The sequence below is a fragment of the Saccostrea cucullata genome, unplaced genomic scaffold, assembly GCF_032062105.1.
Source record: "Saccostrea cucullata isolate Sc308-1 unplaced genomic scaffold, CSIRO_AGI_Scuc_v1 ctg2618, whole genome shotgun sequence".
NCBI classification, from domain to species: domain Eukaryota; kingdom Metazoa; phylum Mollusca; class Bivalvia; order Ostreida; family Ostreidae; genus Saccostrea; species Saccostrea cuccullata.
In genome coordinates, this window is record NW_026919344.1 from 109,502 (window position 1) to 130,233 (window position 20,732).

The 20,732-nt window shown below is 33.6% G+C and overlaps 1 protein-coding gene across 1 annotated transcript; it reads left to right on the forward strand.

Annotated features, from left to right (window-relative positions):
• Window positions 1-6,989, forward strand: LOC134229715 (uncharacterized). Its single transcript, XM_062711492.1, has 4 exons — window positions 1-84; window positions 5,596-5,698; window positions 6,546-6,661; window positions 6,886-6,989. The coding sequence occupies exons 1-4, from the start codon at window positions 33-35 to the stop codon at window positions 6,948-6,950; spliced, it is 336 nt and encodes a 111-aa protein (XP_062567476.1). The 5' UTR covers window positions 1-32; the 3' UTR covers window positions 6,951-6,989.
• Window positions 6,990-20,732: the final 13,743 nt, after the last annotated feature.

Consider the following 20,732-nt stretch of genomic DNA (forward strand, 5'->3'; position numbering starts at 1 on the left):
CTCGGTATCCTATAAATATTCAGAATGCCAATATGATAGATTTCATTTATATCAGTTTGATATTTTATACTTTTTTACATGAAGGTAAGTGTATTAAATATCTGAGCAATATATAATTCATTAATCTATTGTACCTTATACATCATTTTATAATTCACAAAAATATAAGGTATTAAGATGTTTGAGTTTTATTAGAAAAAAGATAAATTGGATCGTATGGCAATTAATGTTAAAGAACAACACATTCGTAAATGAAGGAAATGTAATGTGTACCAATGATTCAAGAAAGACTTATTTTGAAATTAATGTTGTGCATTTTAGTATATTAGGAAATATTTTCTAATAATAGTAAAACACTGTATTCTAACAAGTTATGACACGACAGTGCATTCATTGCCATTTTCTGTAATGACCAGCATTTTATGGAGCTACTGAATGGATAATACCAACATTTTTCATAAATCTATAAAAGTAATTTTGTATTTCAAATTTATTTTTCAAATTAGACAATAACTGGTTGCTGCATTTCATGGTTACAATGACATTCCGTAAAGTTTAAACAAAGGCATTTTGAATCTTATACTAATAGTTATGATTTGAAGCAACAAAATGAAAGGGAAATTATTGTTACAAAAATGTTTAAAACCTGATTTCTTCGATGTTGGGAAATAATACCATAACATACGCTTCAATGAAAACAAAGTACTAATATTCAAAAGTAATTAATTTTATTTATTCAGTTATTTTGCTGAAATCAAACATTCAATATAAAAGCAATAATAAGTCGATATCAAACACAAAATGAAAAAAAACAAGATCCTGGTTAAATATTCTATGGATAAAATGTGATATTTCTCGGTGGTTGACTATGATATTCATGGTTGTCAAACCGCAAAAGAATTTTGATTTTACTTTCTGTTTGTTTCGATCTGATTCTATCTTTTATCAATTCTATATAACTAATGATCAATCTATAAAGGTATAACATGATCCTAATTTTCATATTTCAAAAACTTTAATCAAAATTCTTGAAAGATTGCGCTGCCATGGGAATTTTCGGAAAAAATATGGAAGAAAAATGAAATATATTTTAATCGATTACTATCCCTTTGGAAACCATGCTAACGGTTTTTCTTTCTTCATTTAACGTATAATTATATTTTTTTTATTAAGCGTAAACTAAAAACTTAAAAGTAGCGAAAAAAGAACTTTGCATCTCCGTAGCGTTGTTTGTATGCCTCCTATGAAAAGTAGAAATTAATTGCAGTTTATTTTTATAGATCTGCTATCTTTGTTTCATTTTGTATATTTGCCAGTCTTTAATTTTTTTATTCTTTTTTTTTTGTTTATGTAACACATATCATAAGTAAAAAAATTAGCGTTTTTTGCATTTCTGAGCAATAAAAAAAAATGCCATGAAACATACATATAACGAACCGTAATCAAGCTTAAAAGTCCATTTACAAAACACATTGCCAAGTTTTACTAAAATTTTGCCGTAGACGTAGATTTAAACGTATACTTTACGACTGCATTTACCTGTACGTAGATAGCGTTGTACTAAAGGGTGTAAGTAATGGATATATGCCTCATACTATTCAATATGTGAAATTATCAGCCTGTCTAATAATGTTACAAATACACTAAAATGTAAGATACCACCTTTAGTAAAACGCAAAATTGGCGTAAATTACATAGATGTTTAAGTATACGTTTTGACTTGCAACCTATTGTAAAACTTGGCTCAAGATCCGTAGCAAATAAAATACGGACCTCTTAAAACATTAGAGGAAAATTGAGAAGTAAGCATCCCTGTCTAAGGGTCACACACTCCGTGTATTCTTCGTCATGACGAAGAAAACAGAACAGAGTTTAAATAGACACTTGATATACATGTACTTAATTCATCAACGTGTTGTCAACAGCTTTTATGTTCCTCTGTTATTATGCAAGACCGAAGCCAAGTCAACTGAGCTAGTTTTTTGATGGATTAAAATTAAAATAACAACAGTAGTGAAAGTGAAAAATTGTCATTTATTGAAGTAAATGACGCAAAACAAAATATAAACATATTATAAGGGGGTCAGACAAGACTAGAACAAACTTTGAAAGAATACAAAAATCTTTGGTAATATATTATGCAATCTGACCCCCTAAAATTACATATATCATAAAGCAGGCACTGATATGCCTGTCATCAAAAAAGGGTGGGTAAAAAGAAAATAAACCTTAACTCCTGAATAGGTTGTTGCCATGGTACATTAACACTCTCTTTTAGTTTCCTAAACTGCTCATCGTATGAGCGAAATGCATTGTCCCCATGAAGTTGTTGAATTTCCCTTACCATGTGCCCATATTTTAACAGATTGGGGGCTTCAGCAGGGTATTTTTCTATGTAAACTGCCGAAAACACAAAGAATGCATCTGTCCATTGAGAGATAGATATGGGGCTTTTAAATTTTGGACTTTGGTGTAATTTGATGACCCCCGTGGAAATTGAAACACTCAAAGGTTCTTCTCTGGTATTTTGCAGGGATCGGAAATCAATGAATTCATTATTCCAAATTTTTGACTTAAGTTTGCTAGAAACTGAAGACCCAAGGGGAATGCCATCACTAACGATAGTAGATGAGTAAGGAAGATCAGAAGCCCTTGCTGGCTCACCTGCAAAAACCTGATCTAACAGAGTCCCCAAAACTGGTGTTGAACTTGACACACTGCTTGTCGGCTGCTGAGCTGAAAGTTGCTGAGCTGAAGGCTGCTGAGCTGAAGGTTGTTGAGATGAAGGACCTGGTACTGAAGATGATTGTGGATCTGCTGTAGATTTTGGTAATGTGTCAGATGAATGAGAAGTAGCTGCTGGAACTGAAGGGGCCTCTTGAGTTTGAACACTTAGTCCATTGTGTGCATGTGATTGTTTTAGAATAGCTGTAGCTAACTTGTCATAGTCGATATTTAAGATTTCATTTTGCACAGGTGGTTCCACAGGTGGCAGTTGTAGTGTTACGGTTTCACTAACATCTGTGCCAGTGGGTTGGATTGTCTTCCGCCTTTTCGTGGTTGTGGGAGCGGAGGACTTCTGTCCCCTCTTTGGAGGCATGGCTGTACACCTGAACAAAAAAGCATAATGAAAGCAATTAAAAAATATTTCATGAAATAATTCTTAAATGTCCAAACTGCCCCAGCAGAACAACTTTATAAATCTTTATATACACATGTATATATCTATATATAGCATTAGATACATGTGACCATGTACACATTACAAATGTAAAAAGTAAACAGCTTCAATGCTGCAAAATATTAATTTTGATTAAGGAGAGGGTAAGGGATAAACATTATATAAATGTTATTATCATACCCAATAATATAAAACTGAAAATAGATCACCAAAGGAGAATTTAAAGCTAGTCTGACCCATTTTTAAGATATTATTCTTCGGCTAGTTTAACATAGTAGAAGATTACAAACTAATACAAAGACAAGAAGCCATACTTCATAGAAATATTTTATGTAGATGTTGCGTGTGGTCCCGCAACAGTTGAATATGAATATATCCATTAAGAAATATATTCAGTAAACAGTAATGTCTTATGTGGATGCTACACACGATTAAGAACCAACATGAACAAATATTGAAATAAAGTGTGCTTGATCCTTCATAAAGGAAAAAGTGCATATGAAATAAAATAGTATATTTCATATTACTATGTTGTTGCGTATGGCCCCGCAACATTAAACAGTAACAAACAATTAATACATGTGCAGTCATAAAATGATAATGCGTATGGTCCCGCAACATCACCACAGAATCAACTGCGAATAGTGTACATGAAAACAGTTGTGTAACGTGTATGGCCCCACAATACAACAACCAAATAAGCATGTCTTAGGTGGTATGGTCCCGCACCAAAGGAAAATGCACATACAACAATACACTCGTACAAGATGAAGCGTATGGTCCCGCAACATCCAAAGTAAGCATTCAGTAATGTGTATGGTCCCACAATACAAAGAGAAGTTGCTTACAAAGTGTATATACAGGAGTAAATAAATGCCTACTCCAATCAAGTTTATCTATAAAGCTGAATTAAATTTACTCCAAAAACAAACTAACTGACTAATCATCATCATGTATCAGTTATATAAGGCACGTACAGCAATAAGACTTAAAGTTTATGACATAAACAAATGCAATGCATGCACCCAATGACTTGTAACTAGTAAATCACCGAATATTGGGGTGAATTCTTAATCAACAGGACATGTCAAGTAAATCACTGTTTGTACTTAATTATAATATTTCGCTATATATATGTAAAGCAATTGAAAATAAGGTCAGACTAGCAAATTTAAGCAGAATGATACTGGCCTGAAATGTGCCTATGCTGTAAGATAGCTGAGCGAACACTTCGCCAAAACCGGTGCATAGGAGAGGTGGTCACAACATGGGATGACTGGGAGGGGCATCGGAGATGAACCCCATCCTGACACAGAAATGTCAAATCTGTCCAAAAGCCTCTATGAGGCCAGAAATGCACACCCGAAATGTTTGAGCACTGTTCCCGGAGCATGACATTTATGGCGATGATGCGTTCGTTGAAGTCCGGTGACGAGGCCCAAGGTTGGCGGCGCAGAAGTTGACCCACAATAACTGTTTGTATGCCTATTCCGGAATGTAGATACGATGCTAAAGATAGAATGTCACGTACAATCATTTCATTGGTATGCAAAAGAATGTCGTTTTCCCCAATCTGCATAAAACACACGTGCGGCAACATATCAAAAGTCAAGAAGTCTCTGGAACGAGCGACGCTCGAGATCCGTAGACCACCACGGGCCCGCACTGAAACACTGTAAAAATCCTGATGCAACTTTAAGTTCATTAAATCTGGATGCGAGTCCATATATCGCCGTAAACGAGTTACAAACGAATGTCCAAGTAAACAAATCCTGAGGAAATTCGGCTCTTCCATGTTGTGACACAAGTTCTCCCCAAACCGGTTCAAACCGGATCGCGCACCTTCCGTAAACAAACAAAGTCACTTATCGAAACTTATCAAAACCCTTATCCTGTGGAGAAATATCCAGCAAATCACACTGGAAACTAAGCACATCGAAGGTAGAAAGGTGTTACCCTACCTAAGTTGCGTGAAACAAACTGGAAATACTTTTTTTTCGATAAAAAATTTCCTTGCAAATTTGTGTGGCTTTCTCCTTTGGTAAAAAATAAAACAATGGTCACGTGATTAGGAGAAGCCACGCTGATTGGCTGTAAATTAAGACAATGGTGTCATAGGTTAAAATTAGGTGATTGATCCCGATCTAAAAGTTATAAACATGAAACAACTTTACAATTACTAAGTAAAACATGATACCTTAGAAATAAATTATAACAAATAAAACAATTATAGTTAATATAACTCTGTCACATAAAGGATATTATTATTGTAATAATAATAACTTATGCTTTTCGAGTTGTTACAAAGAATTTCTCTTAAGAAGAGAAAATAATCGTAAATCATAAAACTACCAAAATAAAGATTTAAGTATTAAAAGTAATGACAAGTTACATTTTTATTGTCTTTTTTACAGTGCTTTGTACAGAATGTACATTTTACTCGGGACCGGTATCCTACGTAAGATCGTGTTCATCAGGGTGCTGCGAATCTGAATGCTGCAGTAATAATTTCAAAACGTATGTTACTTAAAGCAATTTAAGAATTATGAAACTTTTAACAAGAGAATCTACATTTCGGTTCAAAATATATATCAATATATTAAAAAATATATATATATGTATAATTATTTATATTGGTCATTTTTAAAAAAAAAATATTAGTAGCAACTAGGTAAACTGTGTAAAGGGTTCCCGAATTCTTTATCATTGTTTGTTTGTTTGTATGTATGTATGTTGTTAACGTCCCTCTCGAGAAATTTTCACTTACATGAAGAAGCCACCACTTGGCGGCGGGGAGCTGCAAATTGAGTTCTTACTCGGTACATATAAACGGCCATTGAGCAGTGAGGGATCTTTTTCGTGCCAGGACCTACTGCGACACGTGAACTCTGTTTATATGGTCTCATCCGAAGAACCATCTTCACGTTGGGATTCGAACATGCGTAGTTAGGATCAAATCCTTACATCGCAACACTAGACGCTTTAGCCAAAACGCCATATGCATACTGGATACTTTAGTCTTTATTTAGACACAATACAAAATAATAATACAAAAAGGTTTTCCTTCTATATCTTGATGACCAGAAAAACATAGCATCCAACCTTGAATTATTCAATTACCTGGTGTCACACTATAATATCATTTTGAAAGGTTGTTCTGCCCCCCCCCCCCCCTTCCACCCCCCACCCCCTAAAAAATACACTGAGTAGGTGTTCAGTTTCAAAGAATATAAAGCTTTTAAAAATTGTAGTAAAATAATAAAGCATAAAAAAGAATTTGAAAACAATCTGTTTGAGAATGTTTAAAATATATATAGACAAAGATATACATTGTACTTGTGTTATCTTGTTTTACTTGTTGAAGGTTGGCCATCATTCTAGGCACTGTGGTCGGATGTGTATTATTCCTCGTGGGTATTGTTATTCTGCTGATTTGCTGTGCAAGAGAAAGATGCTTTCAGAAAGTCAGCCCACGAAAAAGTAGGTGATTTGTATTGGTAAGAAAAATACATTTTTAAAAATATTGTTCTGTTTAATTTTGTCTTAGAGAATGTAATAACACTTAACCATCCAAAGAAAGGATAAAAATTTTCATTTTCGTTTAGTATGAAGTGTGCAAGTATGTTTTCAAACGGCGAAGACAAATGACCATAGAATACATGAAAAAATATGTTTATAATATATTAATGTTTTGTTTTTTTCAGGTGCAGGAAATGAAAATCCAGTTTTGACTAACGCCAGCAAAGCAGAGGGAAAAGATCATTCATAAACTACTTAATTCATTTAGGAATAAATTTTTCTTTAAATACCTCAAGGTTTTGGTTGAATTTGCTCACCTCTTGGCCTTTCTGCTTGATATTATTTAATCATTATTTTCTTTTGAAATAAATATAAGCACTGAAATCTTAACTTATACAAATATAATCTCCTCTAAAACATTTTAAGAAATTCAACTCGAATTCATAAACAAACAAATATTGAAAAATTCTAAAATAAAATTTACTTCAAATTCCATCTCATTCTAAAACACATTGGAATCAAGGTCTAGATTAAAGGAAATCCAATTTTTTGAATCGAATCTTTAAAATACTTTTATGGGGCACAGATATTAACTTTTTTATAAGACAATTTCTAAGAACTAAAAAAAGAATAAGATAAATTCAACGATCAGTGTGTAATAATCACAGCTGACAAAGCGGGTGCTAACAATATTTTTATTTGTAAGGATCATAATAAATTGTATTTAAGAGGTACTTAGATTTAATTCTAAAAATAGTAATCCCAACTTATGCTCATAGCCCTCTTTCAAAGGAGAAAATTCATGGAAATCATATTTCAGTTTTGAATGTTTTAAATATTCCAAACAACAAAAAAGAATTTGAATTTACATTTCTATATTGGATTCCAAAACATGATATGTCTTATATACAAAGATACAGAGCAGGTTTCAGTAATTATTCTACATGTACAAAGTCTCTCAATTTTTACCCCTCAATAAGATATCAACAGTAATGAAGTAGTCGGGAGTATTGTGCAAAAATGTAAGTGGTATAAATCAGGTGTAGATACTTAAAACGTCCAAGAAACATTTTGGGAACTTGAAATATATTTTTTTAACTTAATCAAAAACTGTAAAATTTTGTGACTTTTCAGCATGTACCATTTCCAGAAATAAATTAAATTTCAGAAATTGTCACATCGTTGGCTGCTGCCTTTTCAATAAAAATGGAACTAGTTAATACACCAATTTTGTCATTGGTTATAATAAATTTATTTAAAATTAATCTAGCTGATCGTACACACAAGTACTCTGAAGATGATATTTAAAATATTATTGAGTTCTGATTGACACTATTTAGTATTTTATTTTTGGAAACCTTGTTTTTGGAGGACTTCCAACAATATGATAAAAATCAAATCAGATAGAAGATGCCTTATTTTTAAAGATTAGAACGACAAACACAAGCAAAAAACGTAATATATGAAATAAAAACTTTGAAAAATGCAACAGCTATTCGAACTGGAGATATAATTAGTACATTTTGTGAATTGTACTAAAATCGACATGCAGGTAAAATGCTTCTGAAAATGTTATAAATGAACACTTATAAGACATTAAAGGTTCTTTAACATCAGATTAAAAAGGACAATTTTCTGAAGAATGCCTTACCCTCACAGAATGTGAAAAAGGTATAAAACAAAACATAACATAGTCATTTGCCTCAGATGGATTGCCCAATAAGTTTCGTAAAATATTTCGGAAATTCCGAATGTTATACTCAGTACTCAGTAAACAAAAAAAATTAAAATTAAATTTAAAAAGATAAAATTCAATAAAACAGATTTTTGAAAGAAAAAACGAAATGCCCTTTACACAAAGATGGTGAGTAATTTCTTTGATTAATAAAGAGGGCAAAATCGGCTTCACCAAATTGACATTGTATTTATAAAATAAAAAAAACTCTCTTTTGTATCTGCAAAAAGATTACAAAATCTTAAAGATAAACTCACCAGCAAAGATCAAACAGAATACAAATATTAAAAGTAGAGTTATCGGCACGAATGAACGACTTTTGTTAGATATATTTTTCTAATAAAGAGGGTATACTGTTAATTTTAGACTTTCAAAAAGTTTCTCCTCCACATATGAGACTTTCTTTTCAAAACTTTTGAAAAAAATGGACAACAGTTTTTGAAATGAATAGAATTCGTTATGAAATATCAGGCTTGCGCTTTAAAAATTTAAAGTTGCAAATTGAAACAAGAATGCCCGATTTCAGCGATAATTTTCCTTTCCTTAATTTTGTAGAAATTATGTCTTCAGAGATTAAGTCACCTGAAAATTTGAAAAAAAAGTTAACTATTGATTTAATGGACACAGAGATGACATTTTTACAACATGCAGACAATGCATCATTGCCAGTATTTATTGAAATATCAATGGAAAACTCTAAGTTTAAAAAATAAGTTTGTTCTAGCATCAGGTATGCAGTTGGACATTTAAAGATGGGGAACAGAGCGGGCAGAAAACCCTTGGCTAGCGAAAATGATTTTACCTCAGCCATCTGAAGACAGATTTAAAACTTTGAGGTTAAGTTTAAAAATGAGCCAGTAAGAAGTTTAGAATTTATTTATTGGCCACCACAGTGAAAAGAGCTACTAGCTAGTAAAAACTGAAAAGACAAGGTGGGTGTGAGGGTTTGCGTGAGGGGGTGTGTTTGTTAAAAAGATTCACGTTTTATTTTTACTACTTCTACTGATATTGCTTTCTTTTCAAAGATTTGTTTATATATTGTGCTATGAATTATAAAAATGTGAAATGTAAAATGCAAATAAATGAGAAAGACTTTTTTTAAAAAAAAAGAGAAGAAAAATTGATCCCCTAAGTTTTACAACTGATCAGAAACGTACTGATAATCTTACTTGACAATTATAGTTACAGCACGGTTTTATTGTCCAAGTAGATCATCTTTTCGTTGTTGATTAACGTGAGTAAAAGTTCCAAGGTAAGTTTGAAAACAGCGTTTAATGATTGGCTTAGTGTCCACTCCGCCCCCAACCAATGTAGATCTCACCATAGGCTGCTTTACCTTCTTCAACTGACTTGCGCATTGTAGATCCATTTGCCTCGTTCGATAAAATTATCATTTCGATGGTATATATAAATGAAAGTAAATTTCAGGCTCCCAAACAGTTTTCACTACTCTCAATATTTAACAGAGAGAATATGATGATTGTATTTTTATTTCTCAGCATTGCAGGTGGCCTATCGGTTAGAGCATGTCCTATGATGATGCCGAACACTGAATACGAAACAAGTTGCATACTTACTGAATATAATGGAGATTTAGAATGTTCATTTCATGTCTCGAATAAATGGAATTTTCTGGAATTCAGAGAATGGATTGATGACTTTGATGGAAAAGATGTAACACTCGAGCTCACCTGCTCAAAAGATGGAACCGGAACCGTCTTTTTACCCGCTCCTTTTCGAGCCAAGAATCTTAAGAAACTTACCGTAAAAAATTGTATAATCGAAGGGTATCATTCTGAAAACTTCGTGATTGCAAAATATCCTGACTCTTTGTCACAATTGATTCTCATAGATGTTGTTATTCGCGTTGACCCTATTGAAATAGCGGAAAAGAGCATAAGTGAACCTCAATTTCTGAAATCAGACTACTGTGGACAAGAAACACTTTTTGGTTATAAAGAAAAAAACATATCTTATTTGGTGACTAAATCAAATTTAACAACTGATGAGGAAATGATCCTTATGAGCAAGTTTTTAGATGACACAGAGAAAAAAATTAATAATATAAACTTTACGTGTAATTTCACAAAGATGGAATATATTGAGCACTCGTACATGGCTAGTATAGGTGCCACATATTTTGAATCTCTTGCCAAGCATAAAATCTATCCAAAACTTGAAATCTTTAATTTCACTTCAAGTTCTTTATCACAAATCCCAAGTCAACTTAGTAAATGGTGGCTTTACTTTCCTAAACTTTTATACATAGATCTGACGAACAACAATATCAGAAACTTTTCCTTTGAACAACCTGGTGCTGAAACTAAAGCGGAGTACGTGACATTCAAACTAAACCATAACTCCATAACGAGTTGGCCAAGTGATATGACCCCTTTAACAAGTGGGAAAACAATTATTTTGCTAGACCTTAATGACAACCCCATCCACTGCGATCGTCGCGCTTGCGCACTTTCCAAGTATCTGGTCGAAATTGGAATGCTGGGATTTACACCAGAATTTACTGATATAAAATGTCATACGCCAAGTAACGAGACAGAGGTGATAACACTGCTCGCGTCTACACTGTGCAAATAGTCCGAGGGATTTTTATCTATGAGAATTTTATTAAACTTTCATTTGTATGGTATTCATTAGTGAATTGTTGCATGTTTTTGGGAATTTAAATAATTTTTCTTGTTTTATTGTCTCTCTTTTTTCTGTATGTTTTCGTCAATTAAGTAAAATACGTTGGGGAAGTATTGTCATTTCTTATTTTTTTTCTTTAAATGAAGTGTATGTAAGTCATAAAATACATCAATCAACTTATATTGTCTTGATTCTATTACATAAACACTATCCAATTTTTATAATTAATTTATATCATCATTATTGACTTATTAATCATTTGTTATTCATTATCTATTAAAAACTTTGTCAAAGATCAATATGATTGTACATACTATTACATTGAAAAAATATTATAAAGGCAATGGTGCTCCTCGTTAACAATATGTATATTGTTATAGTCCTAGGATACAAAGTCTTACCAAACAAAATTTATTTTAAAAAATTTCCATTGGAAAAATAAAACTCTCAATGCGCCTTTCAATTAACATTTTGCATACATTGACATTGTTTTAAGTAAAAACTAAGATATGAAATATTTATTTACTTGTCAGATCCATTGATTTCTGTGACCTCGTATTGGACTTTTACTAGAAGCACTGACTTTTACAGTTGACTGTTTACTTGGACATTTAAACATTCACATTTATGGAGGAACAGAATTGATAATGGAAAAGATTGATTGATTGTATGCTGTTTAACGTCCCTATTAAGAATATTTCACTGATATGGAGACGTCACCATTGCCGGTGAAGGGCTGCAAATTTGGGCCTATGCTCGGCACTTATGGCCTTTGAGCAGGGAGTGATCTTTCTCGTGCCACACCTGCTGTGACACGGGGCTTCGGTTTATACGGTCTCATCCGAAGGACCGCCCCATTTAGTCGCCTTTAACGACAAGCAAGGGGTACTGAGGACCTATTCTAACCCGGATCCCCACGGGGCGATAATGGAAAAGAAAACCTTTCTAGTTGTCATGGTAATGGTGTTACGGGCACTTGTGTGAGAAGGACTGGAATTGAGGGTAGGATGGTTGTCGTTTTCTTCAATGACAACTTAACTGTGCTTTGAAATAGCCTGTTATTTTCGTTGAATTAAATGTTGAACTAAATTATTATAATGTAAATGAGCTTCCATATACTGTCCCAGTGTGAAAGTAATTCGTCAACCGTAACTGCAGCGCTTCTCGTAAAAGTCCACTGGACTTTCACAGTTGACTGTTTACTTGGACATTTAGATATGTATCATCTACAGAGGTACAGATTTGATAATAGATAAGAAAACCTTTCTAGTGGTCATAGTTATTGTGTTAGGGCCACTTAAATGTAAAGGTCTGGAGTTCAGGGTAGGATGGTTGTCATTTTCTTCAAGGACAACTTATTTTGTTGAACTAAATGTTGAGCTAAATATTTATATCGTAAAAGAGCTTCCGTACGTTGTCCTAGTGGGAAAGTAATTCGTCAATTGTAAAAGTTAGCGCTTCTCGTAAAAGTTCAATAAAGACACAAAGATTCTAACAGCTAATGCTGACTGAAGTTTTTCATACTAATTGCTAGTCCATTACTTATACACTGAATTAACGACGGATTTTTCTGTTATTTCCTGATCATGACAAGGAGCACACGACCGGTGTGACCGGTCAACAGGAGGTGCTCACTTCTCCATGGCACCTGATCCCACCTCTGATGTTTTGGAGGTCCGTGTTTACTCTGATATTGAATACTGTTCGTTATCTCCACATCCTTCTTACTTGGATAAATACTGATTATAAGTCTTAAAAGTCTAATTGCAAACAACTAATACATTGCAATATTGCACGATCACTTGCATATGGTATTTATGTATAACGATAGATTCGGTACTCAACAATATACTATAATCACAAGAGGTATTTATCTATCTCATCTGAAGAAAGTTTTTGGCAAAGTCAAGCTTTTATAACGATCTTTTTTTGCAACTTGATATCATAGATTATATACTGTAGGCAAAAAGAAACGCAGGGTAGCATAATATTCAATATTTTTTTGACCGCATGGCCGAAAATTACGAAAATCGATTGGTCAGAATTACTCAACCGTAAATTAATGTATGACGTCACGAAAGGGAAACATGAAAAAGCCCAAAAACACGTAAAAATGACGAGTTTGTTCACAAATCTTGTACCATTTGATGCACCTGAGGTATACACATTGTTTTTCAATATTTCCGGATGATATGAATTTCTTGCTATCTTGGTACAGTATACAGAAGTTCCTTACGGTCTGGTTTTTCGAAATGCCTAAGTGAGAACAAAGCCTACAAGGGTTACTGAGCAGTTTCTTGTAAATTTTCTCCAATAGAACGTCTTATCCGTTGTCAGAGAGGGTCTCGAATGGTTTCCAACCAACCGTGACGATGACGTTGACGGGAAACAGAGTCACATTAAGATCGGGTTATTTATCCTGCCAGCTGTTTAATCGCCAACTTTTTACAACAAAAACTGCTATCAATACAGTAGACTATTATAATCATTTCATTCATCACAATACTGAAAGAAGCCAATTGTGCATATGGGTTTTTGAGTCGGTAAACTTCATGTTGTGTTCCTATCACTGACACATGCGCGTATCGTTTAGATATTTTTCTGATTTGTCCCTTTGGGGTAATGCTTATCATGCACCAGGTAAATGATATCTTGGTAATAACGACAAAAAGTAAACAAAGGTTTCACTTTTTAATTGTGGTAGAAATAACACTTTATTGACCAAGCTATATTAGTTACTTGAAAAAGTATTTGACACTGCGGCCCAATCTTCGCCGGAGATTCTTCCAAAAGCAAGGATAAGGAAGCATCTTATCCTAACACCCCCTTTTTCTGCTTTAAAATCAGGAAATTTTCAGAAAAAGTCTGGAAACACATTTGAAATGGTATTTGAAACTGAAAATAGTAATTTCCTGTTTACTGCCAATTTTATTTTAAAAAAAAGTTCTAGCCTATTTTGAATGGGTCAATTAAGACGACGTGTATGGAATTTTAATCACCATAACATAATATGGGGTATGTATATATGGTGCTCTTTATGTAAAACGATACCTGCTTTTGAGCATATTTCTATGAAGTGAAGGTCTTAAATGAAAGAAAAGGTATTTTATTAAACTAGAGTAGATTTAGTGGGATGTTTCTGTTCAATAGAAGATAAAATATTTCAGAATGATCCGTTAAAATGGACACCATTAGAACTACCTAAATGTAAGTCTCTTAGAGAAATAGTTACTTCAATTACCTCAGTACCCCCTTGCTTGTCGTAAATGGCGACTAAATGGGGCGGTCCTTCGGATGAGACCGTATAAACCGAGGCCCCGTGTCGCAGCAGGTGTGGCACGACAAAGATCTTTCCCTGCTCAAAGGCCGTAAGTGCCGAGCATAGGCCTAAATTGCAGCCCTTCACCGGCAATGGTGACGTCTCCATTTCAGTGAAATATTCTCGAGAGGGACGTTAAACAGTATACAATCAATCAATCAATTACATGAGGCATGAAATATACATAGATTTTTCCAGTGGAATTAAGAAAAAATGAAAGTTAATATTAAAAAGGAAATTTTTGAAAATAGTTGATTTATACAAAGAATAATGTGATCCTGTATGTCCCAAAACTGAGTAAAAATAAATTTTGTTAAACTTGATCAAATATTATCAAATAAATATTGAAAAACCTATGGAATATTTACACGAATTGAATTCAAGCAATATCATTTTTAGGACATTCATGCAGTGTATCTCAGAGTCGGTGTTCGTGGGAATGTGTCAAAAAATTGGGACCTCACAGCAAGTGGCCATGAGGAGAGATGTGATGGAAATCAGTAATATAGTACGGAATCAAAATACAGCTGCTAGAAGTGGCTCAATGTTGAGTGGAAGTCGAAGAGAAGGATTCAGACTGAAAGAATCAGATTTAGACATCATGATATGGAATGATAATCACCGTGTGATCTGGGACTTATCTCAGTCTCAGTATAACAACACACAGAGACAAAAACTGATCTTCTGTGACTGTTCTGATAGTCCACCAGGATTCACTTTGTTATATTTTCGATTTTCACGTTTGGGGGGTATCGTCATATTAGTTTCAATAATTCATGCATGAATTATAAGCCAAATCAAATGGGATTTTGGTTATGTTTTCTTTAAAGATGATTTTAAAAGGTAAATAGGAATACCAAAAAAAAAAAAAAAAATGAAAATTAATTTAATTCACCTGTAAGGTTTACCTTGCGTTTCTTTTTCATTTCAGTATACCGTAAATCACTTTTTATTCGCGAGAGCTTTATTTTCGCGTAATTACGCGAGACAATGAGCTCACAAAAATTTCATTCTCGCGTATAAAATGTTCCTTTTGGTTATAAAGAGAAAAAAAACAATTCCTGAAAATTTTGTATCACTAATAAAAAGTCAATGAATATCGCGAGAATAAGGTGTCGCGAAAATTTAGTGATCTACAGTATATACCATTTTGACTACAAACCAGTCTGTTGAACTGATTAATACAGAGAGCCTCAGATGGACTTTAACCCTTTACGGGGATGCTTATATGTAAATGTTCATGAAACCTTATTCTACATCTGATGTTCACAAAGGTTCTGTGATATTGCTCAGTTCAGGATTCTTGTTTTTCACTCTATGAATGAAATTGCTCACTGTTCGGCAGTATTCGCTATCTTTTCCATTTGGCCAGTAATTGTGTCGTTTTAGTCTGCATCCCATTTCTCTGTGATGACAGTAACTACAGACACTAATTATGCTTTCTTTAAATAACGTTCGAATAACCTCCAAGGTCGAACAAAATACTTATATCAGGGAAATAAACGTGTCCCTTTAACCTTGAAAGGAATTTGTCTTATCCTCAGTGTGTGATTATATGTTATGTTTCTGGAAAAATATCTACTATTGATAACAATTTTAATAACATGTACATAAAATTGTTTATATCTATATCAATTCTTAAAAAAGAGGAAGGTATGGGTAAAGGATAACGAAATGAAAATTACATAGAAGGGAATTGATCCTTATCTCACAAGTTGGAAAAACACTGCTTGCCATCAAATGACACCCTATTAGCAAAATGTTGTAGAAATTGAGAAAATTGTATGCTTTTTCGATCCTTTTTAGATTTGTCGCCCTATATTGGTGGAGGATTTCTTTGAGACCTTAACTTGGCAAACAAGGCCATTGAACAGTGAGATATCTGAATCGAGACAATGCGCGCTGTGACACTAGACCTCGATTTTCAAATTCTCATTTAAAGGACCTCCAACCTTCACGTCAAAATGCTGCGAGCTTTGTGATGGAATATTTACACTGAAGTTGATATAAAAAATATGCTTGAGTTTCTGATTAACACTTATATATACATGTAGGTTTTAGAGATCAGGTCCTCCAACAATCTGCTTGAATTCTCATAGGCACCAATTGCGCCTTGTTATAGCCGACCTTCCTTTGTATTCATTATAAACAGAATTTATTTGAAAAAAAAAACTTCTACATGAGAAAATAACACACTCGCTTAAGCCATCAGCCCGACATTAAGATATTTCTACGACACATTATCAATTAACAAAAGTTGGCGAAGTGGTAAGAATGTCTGTTCTGGGGTCATGGAGTAAGAAGCTGATCCTTACGTTGCGAGTTCGAATGCAATTCAGGGCTTGTAAACAGGCCTTTCGGATAAGACCGAATAAACCGAGTACCAGGTCGCAATAAGTGTTGACACTAAAGCGATCCTTCAATGCATAATGGCCCTAAGTGTCAAGTAAAGGTTTAAAACCAACTTTTCAATCCTCAACCTCCCTTACTTATGTAGCAATACACCCAATCACTTGCATATTAGTTTTACGTCTCAGTTGTTTCATTATGCGAAAAATGGTCTACGAATCAGCAATTCCCAAAACGAGTCAAGCTACTGAGAAACAAGTTGTCAAACAAGGATATAATATAAACAATTTTCTTTAAAGTCCTCATTTCGCAGGTTTTATGGTCCATACGTGGACCTTGTCAGCAAAAAGAATATATAATTAAGTGAAATGATAAATGACAATGTTTATACTTCATGGCATATTGTTAGACATTTATAGTACCAAACAGACCTAACCTGGCACCCAAGCAGTCCCTGTTTTAGGACTGCTCAGGGACCTGAGGGGCTGCTCTGGGAACACTCTGGGACTGCTCTGGGACCGCTTTTGGACTGCTCTAGAAAACAGACAAAGCAGTACATGTACCAGCAGTTTCTGGGACTGCTTTGTTCTCTAATGCGTGAAAAAGGTTCAGAGTGACATAATAGAACCACCTCTTATGTATTCTGAATTTACAGGCTTTCAATTGTTGTTATATTTACTTAAGGCGGAGAGGCGTTTAAAATAAAATGGAAGAAAACGGAATTACCGTATAGTTGGTTTTCTTGGTGGGTGTAAAATTTGGCGTTTTGCATGCTCGAAGGCATGCCAATGATTTTGGCGTTTTTTATTTTAGCGAAAACAGGGTTTCGGCTCTTTGCAGATGAACGCTAAGAAGGGTACTGACTATTTAAGCGATTAAAATTTTAGCGGACTACTATCATCTTTTAACGCCAGTGTGTAAATAATGAGCTAACAATTTGTTTGAAAAACGTCAGTCGTCATTTGACCATGTATTTGCTGGCATGGTCATTGTATCAACCAAAGAACTTACGAAATGATGACTTTAAACGAGACTGTTGATATTCCTGTTTCAGCAGCTTGTTTGTCAATAACTTATCTCGTTTTAGAAATTGTACATACGTAGAGCATGCTCTTGCGTATCGAATCAGTTGTGAGTTATAAACCCTGTATGAAGATGCTGAAGGTTATGAAATTAAATTGCTGCAAATGGAAGTAGCGGCTACTTATGGCGGGTTTGACCAGTCGATGGGGGATGATCTCAGTACTCTTTGACACCCGAACCCATTCTTGATGTTTTATAGGTCCGCGTTTGCTCTGCTCCCGGTAAGCATTGTTGAAATGGATTTAGCATACTGTTTGCTATATTCATACTTAGTTGCTACCTACATGTATATCATCCTGTTGAGTACGCTTTCTGTGATATACTTTTTGCATTAATATTTTTAATACCTCGCAATTTATATATCTACATGTACATGTACATCTTTTCATATTTTGATTATAAAGCATATTTTCTTTTTCTTTCAAAAAGTTGGATTAATCATTCAAGTACCGGAATATTAATACATGTATTTATATAATAGTGTTGCATTATGCATGTACTATGCCTAAATAGTAGGCAGGGTTTGACACATGGTGCACGAGCCGGAGGCGAGTACTTTCTCTTTTTTCTATTGTTATTATTATGCTGACTGTTAATTATTTAAATCTATTTGTGAAAAATATACTAATTCAAAATATTCATGCTAAAATTGTTTGCATGCATTATTTCAAAAATTCCCAAAGCAACACATCTTTATTTTTGTTTTGATAGTAAGCCTTATTTGTTTGCAAGGATCATTGATAATACATTTCAAGCGTCATATAAAAAAGCGTTTTAATGACCCTATAAAATCAGTTCATCTAACGATCTGTATGTAATTAGTTTGAAAGTTTGTTGTACACATTAATCTAAAGTTCCTTAGAATAATATAACTGTTTTCAAATAATATTTGTCTATCTTGTGTCAATTGTATAAATTAAGTTTATATATTTCATAAAATTATACCAATCAGTGATGTGTCTATGGCGTAATCGATAAGGCATCGGACTGACAATTTCATGGTCGTCAGTTCGATCCCCGGCATGTGCATGGAAGAATTTTATTCAGTAAATAAAGCCGTGCACTATTTCACACATTACGCTATATAAATGCACTTGCGATAATAGTTGGGTATGGGTTATATAGAGACAAACTGACAGGAAGCATAATAATCAGTAATAATAATATTGATAGCTCAGACGCCTACTTTCTCTTTTTTCTACCGATTAAATCTGTAATATACTCTTATAAAGCTCATTATTTCAAAAATTGAATTTTGTGATAGAGCCATGACAAGGATCTATATTTGTAAAGTGTTATCAGAAACGATAAACGTGTGAAACCCGACTTTTATGATCAAATGATGAAACATGAACACATATAATTGTCCTGCTCAAACTCTAGCTGATGATTCAAAAGATACCACACATTAGCAATATGCACTTTACAGTGTTTTCTAAACTTTTATCAAGATTTTAACAGAGATAAAGAAAATTCAGTTTCAGCAACAACAGCTGCAGCAAGGTATACATGTACTGCATTTTTACTATGGCGTGAGGTATACATGTACTGCACTCTTACTATAGCGTGAGGTATACGTACACTGCTATCTTACTATAGCGTGAGGTATACGTGTACTGCTATCTTACTATAGCGTGAGGTATACGTGTACATGTACTGCCATCTTAATATAGCGTGAGGTATACGGGTACTGCTTTCTTACTATAGCGTAAGGTATACATGTACTGCTATCTTACTATAGCGTGAAGTATACATGTACTGCTATCTTACTGTAGCGTGAGGTATACATGTACTGCACTCTTACTATAGCGTGAGGTATACATGCACTGATCCCTTCCTATTGCGTGAGGTATACATGTACATGTACTGCACTCTTACTCTAGCGTGAGGTATACATGTACTGCTATCTTAATATAGCGTGAGGTACTAAGTATACATGTACTGCTATCTTAATATAGCGTTAACCCTGCTCCCCCCCCACTATTTCTTGATACCAAATAATAACTAAAAGAATAGGCTTTTTGGTCACTAATCACTCTTTTATCCTTGTCCAATTATATTATATTAATAAAACAGTATGTACGTTCTAAAAATTTTTTATTTTTACCTGAATTTTTTTTTCAATTTACTACTTCTTGTATACATGCTTTATATGTATCCCAAGATTTTATTTAAATTAGAATGTTTTGTTCTGAAAAAGAAAAAAATGTGAGAATTTTCGTATCTTTTTCCTTTACCTCACACTGGCCACAAGTAATGGTCTAAATAAGCAAATATGTGTAAAATATTTGAATAATTACCATTTTTCTCTTTAATTAATGATATATATTAATCAAGTCATAAGCACTCTGTTTTTCCTTGATAGACACATAGAAATCCCAAAAGCATACTGTGTTTGTTTTTCTTTTTGTTTGAATGATTTCACAGAACCTAAAAATTATGCAAAATAGGATATGTGTAAATTATTTTATTTAAACATTGCTAGTGTGTGCAATGTTTTGTAAAAAGTAAAATATGAGGACAACCACAATGAAAAATAACAAAACTACAATAAAATATTAAATCACTTATAGTTCATGAACACTAAAAACACAAGAGGTAGCTTAGATGCCATAGATAGCATTTCCAATGACATACCTTTCGAAGATAATAGAAGGAATATGTCTACTTACAATCTTTGGGAATTCTGATGGGTACTGCTTGTGCCCCGTAAACTATCAGACTTATTTTTGTATTCAAATGAAGCAGAATATATATAAAACAAAGTCTACATGAAAAGAAGATGTCTTTTGATGTGGCCTTCGACTTTACATTTTTAACGACGTTTACAATAACTTTTATATCTTAAAATCCCTTTTCTGAATCGATGTAACATTTCAAGGCCGTTAAAAAATCGTCAT

Excerpts from the sequence above, each read along its gene's own strand:
- LOC134229715 (XM_062711492.1), top strand. The coding sequence starts at position 33 with ATGATAGATTTCATTTATATCAGTTTGATATTTTATACTTTTTTACAT. Across the intron at positions 5,699-6,545 it reads TGCAGTAATAATTTCAAAAC|GTTGGCCATCATTCTAGGCA; the intron begins GTATGTTACTTA and ends TACTTGTTGAAG. Across the intron at positions 6,662-6,885 it reads GAAAGTCAGCCCACGAAAAA|GTGCAGGAAATGAAAATCCA; the intron begins GTAGGTGATTTG and ends TGTTTTTTTCAG.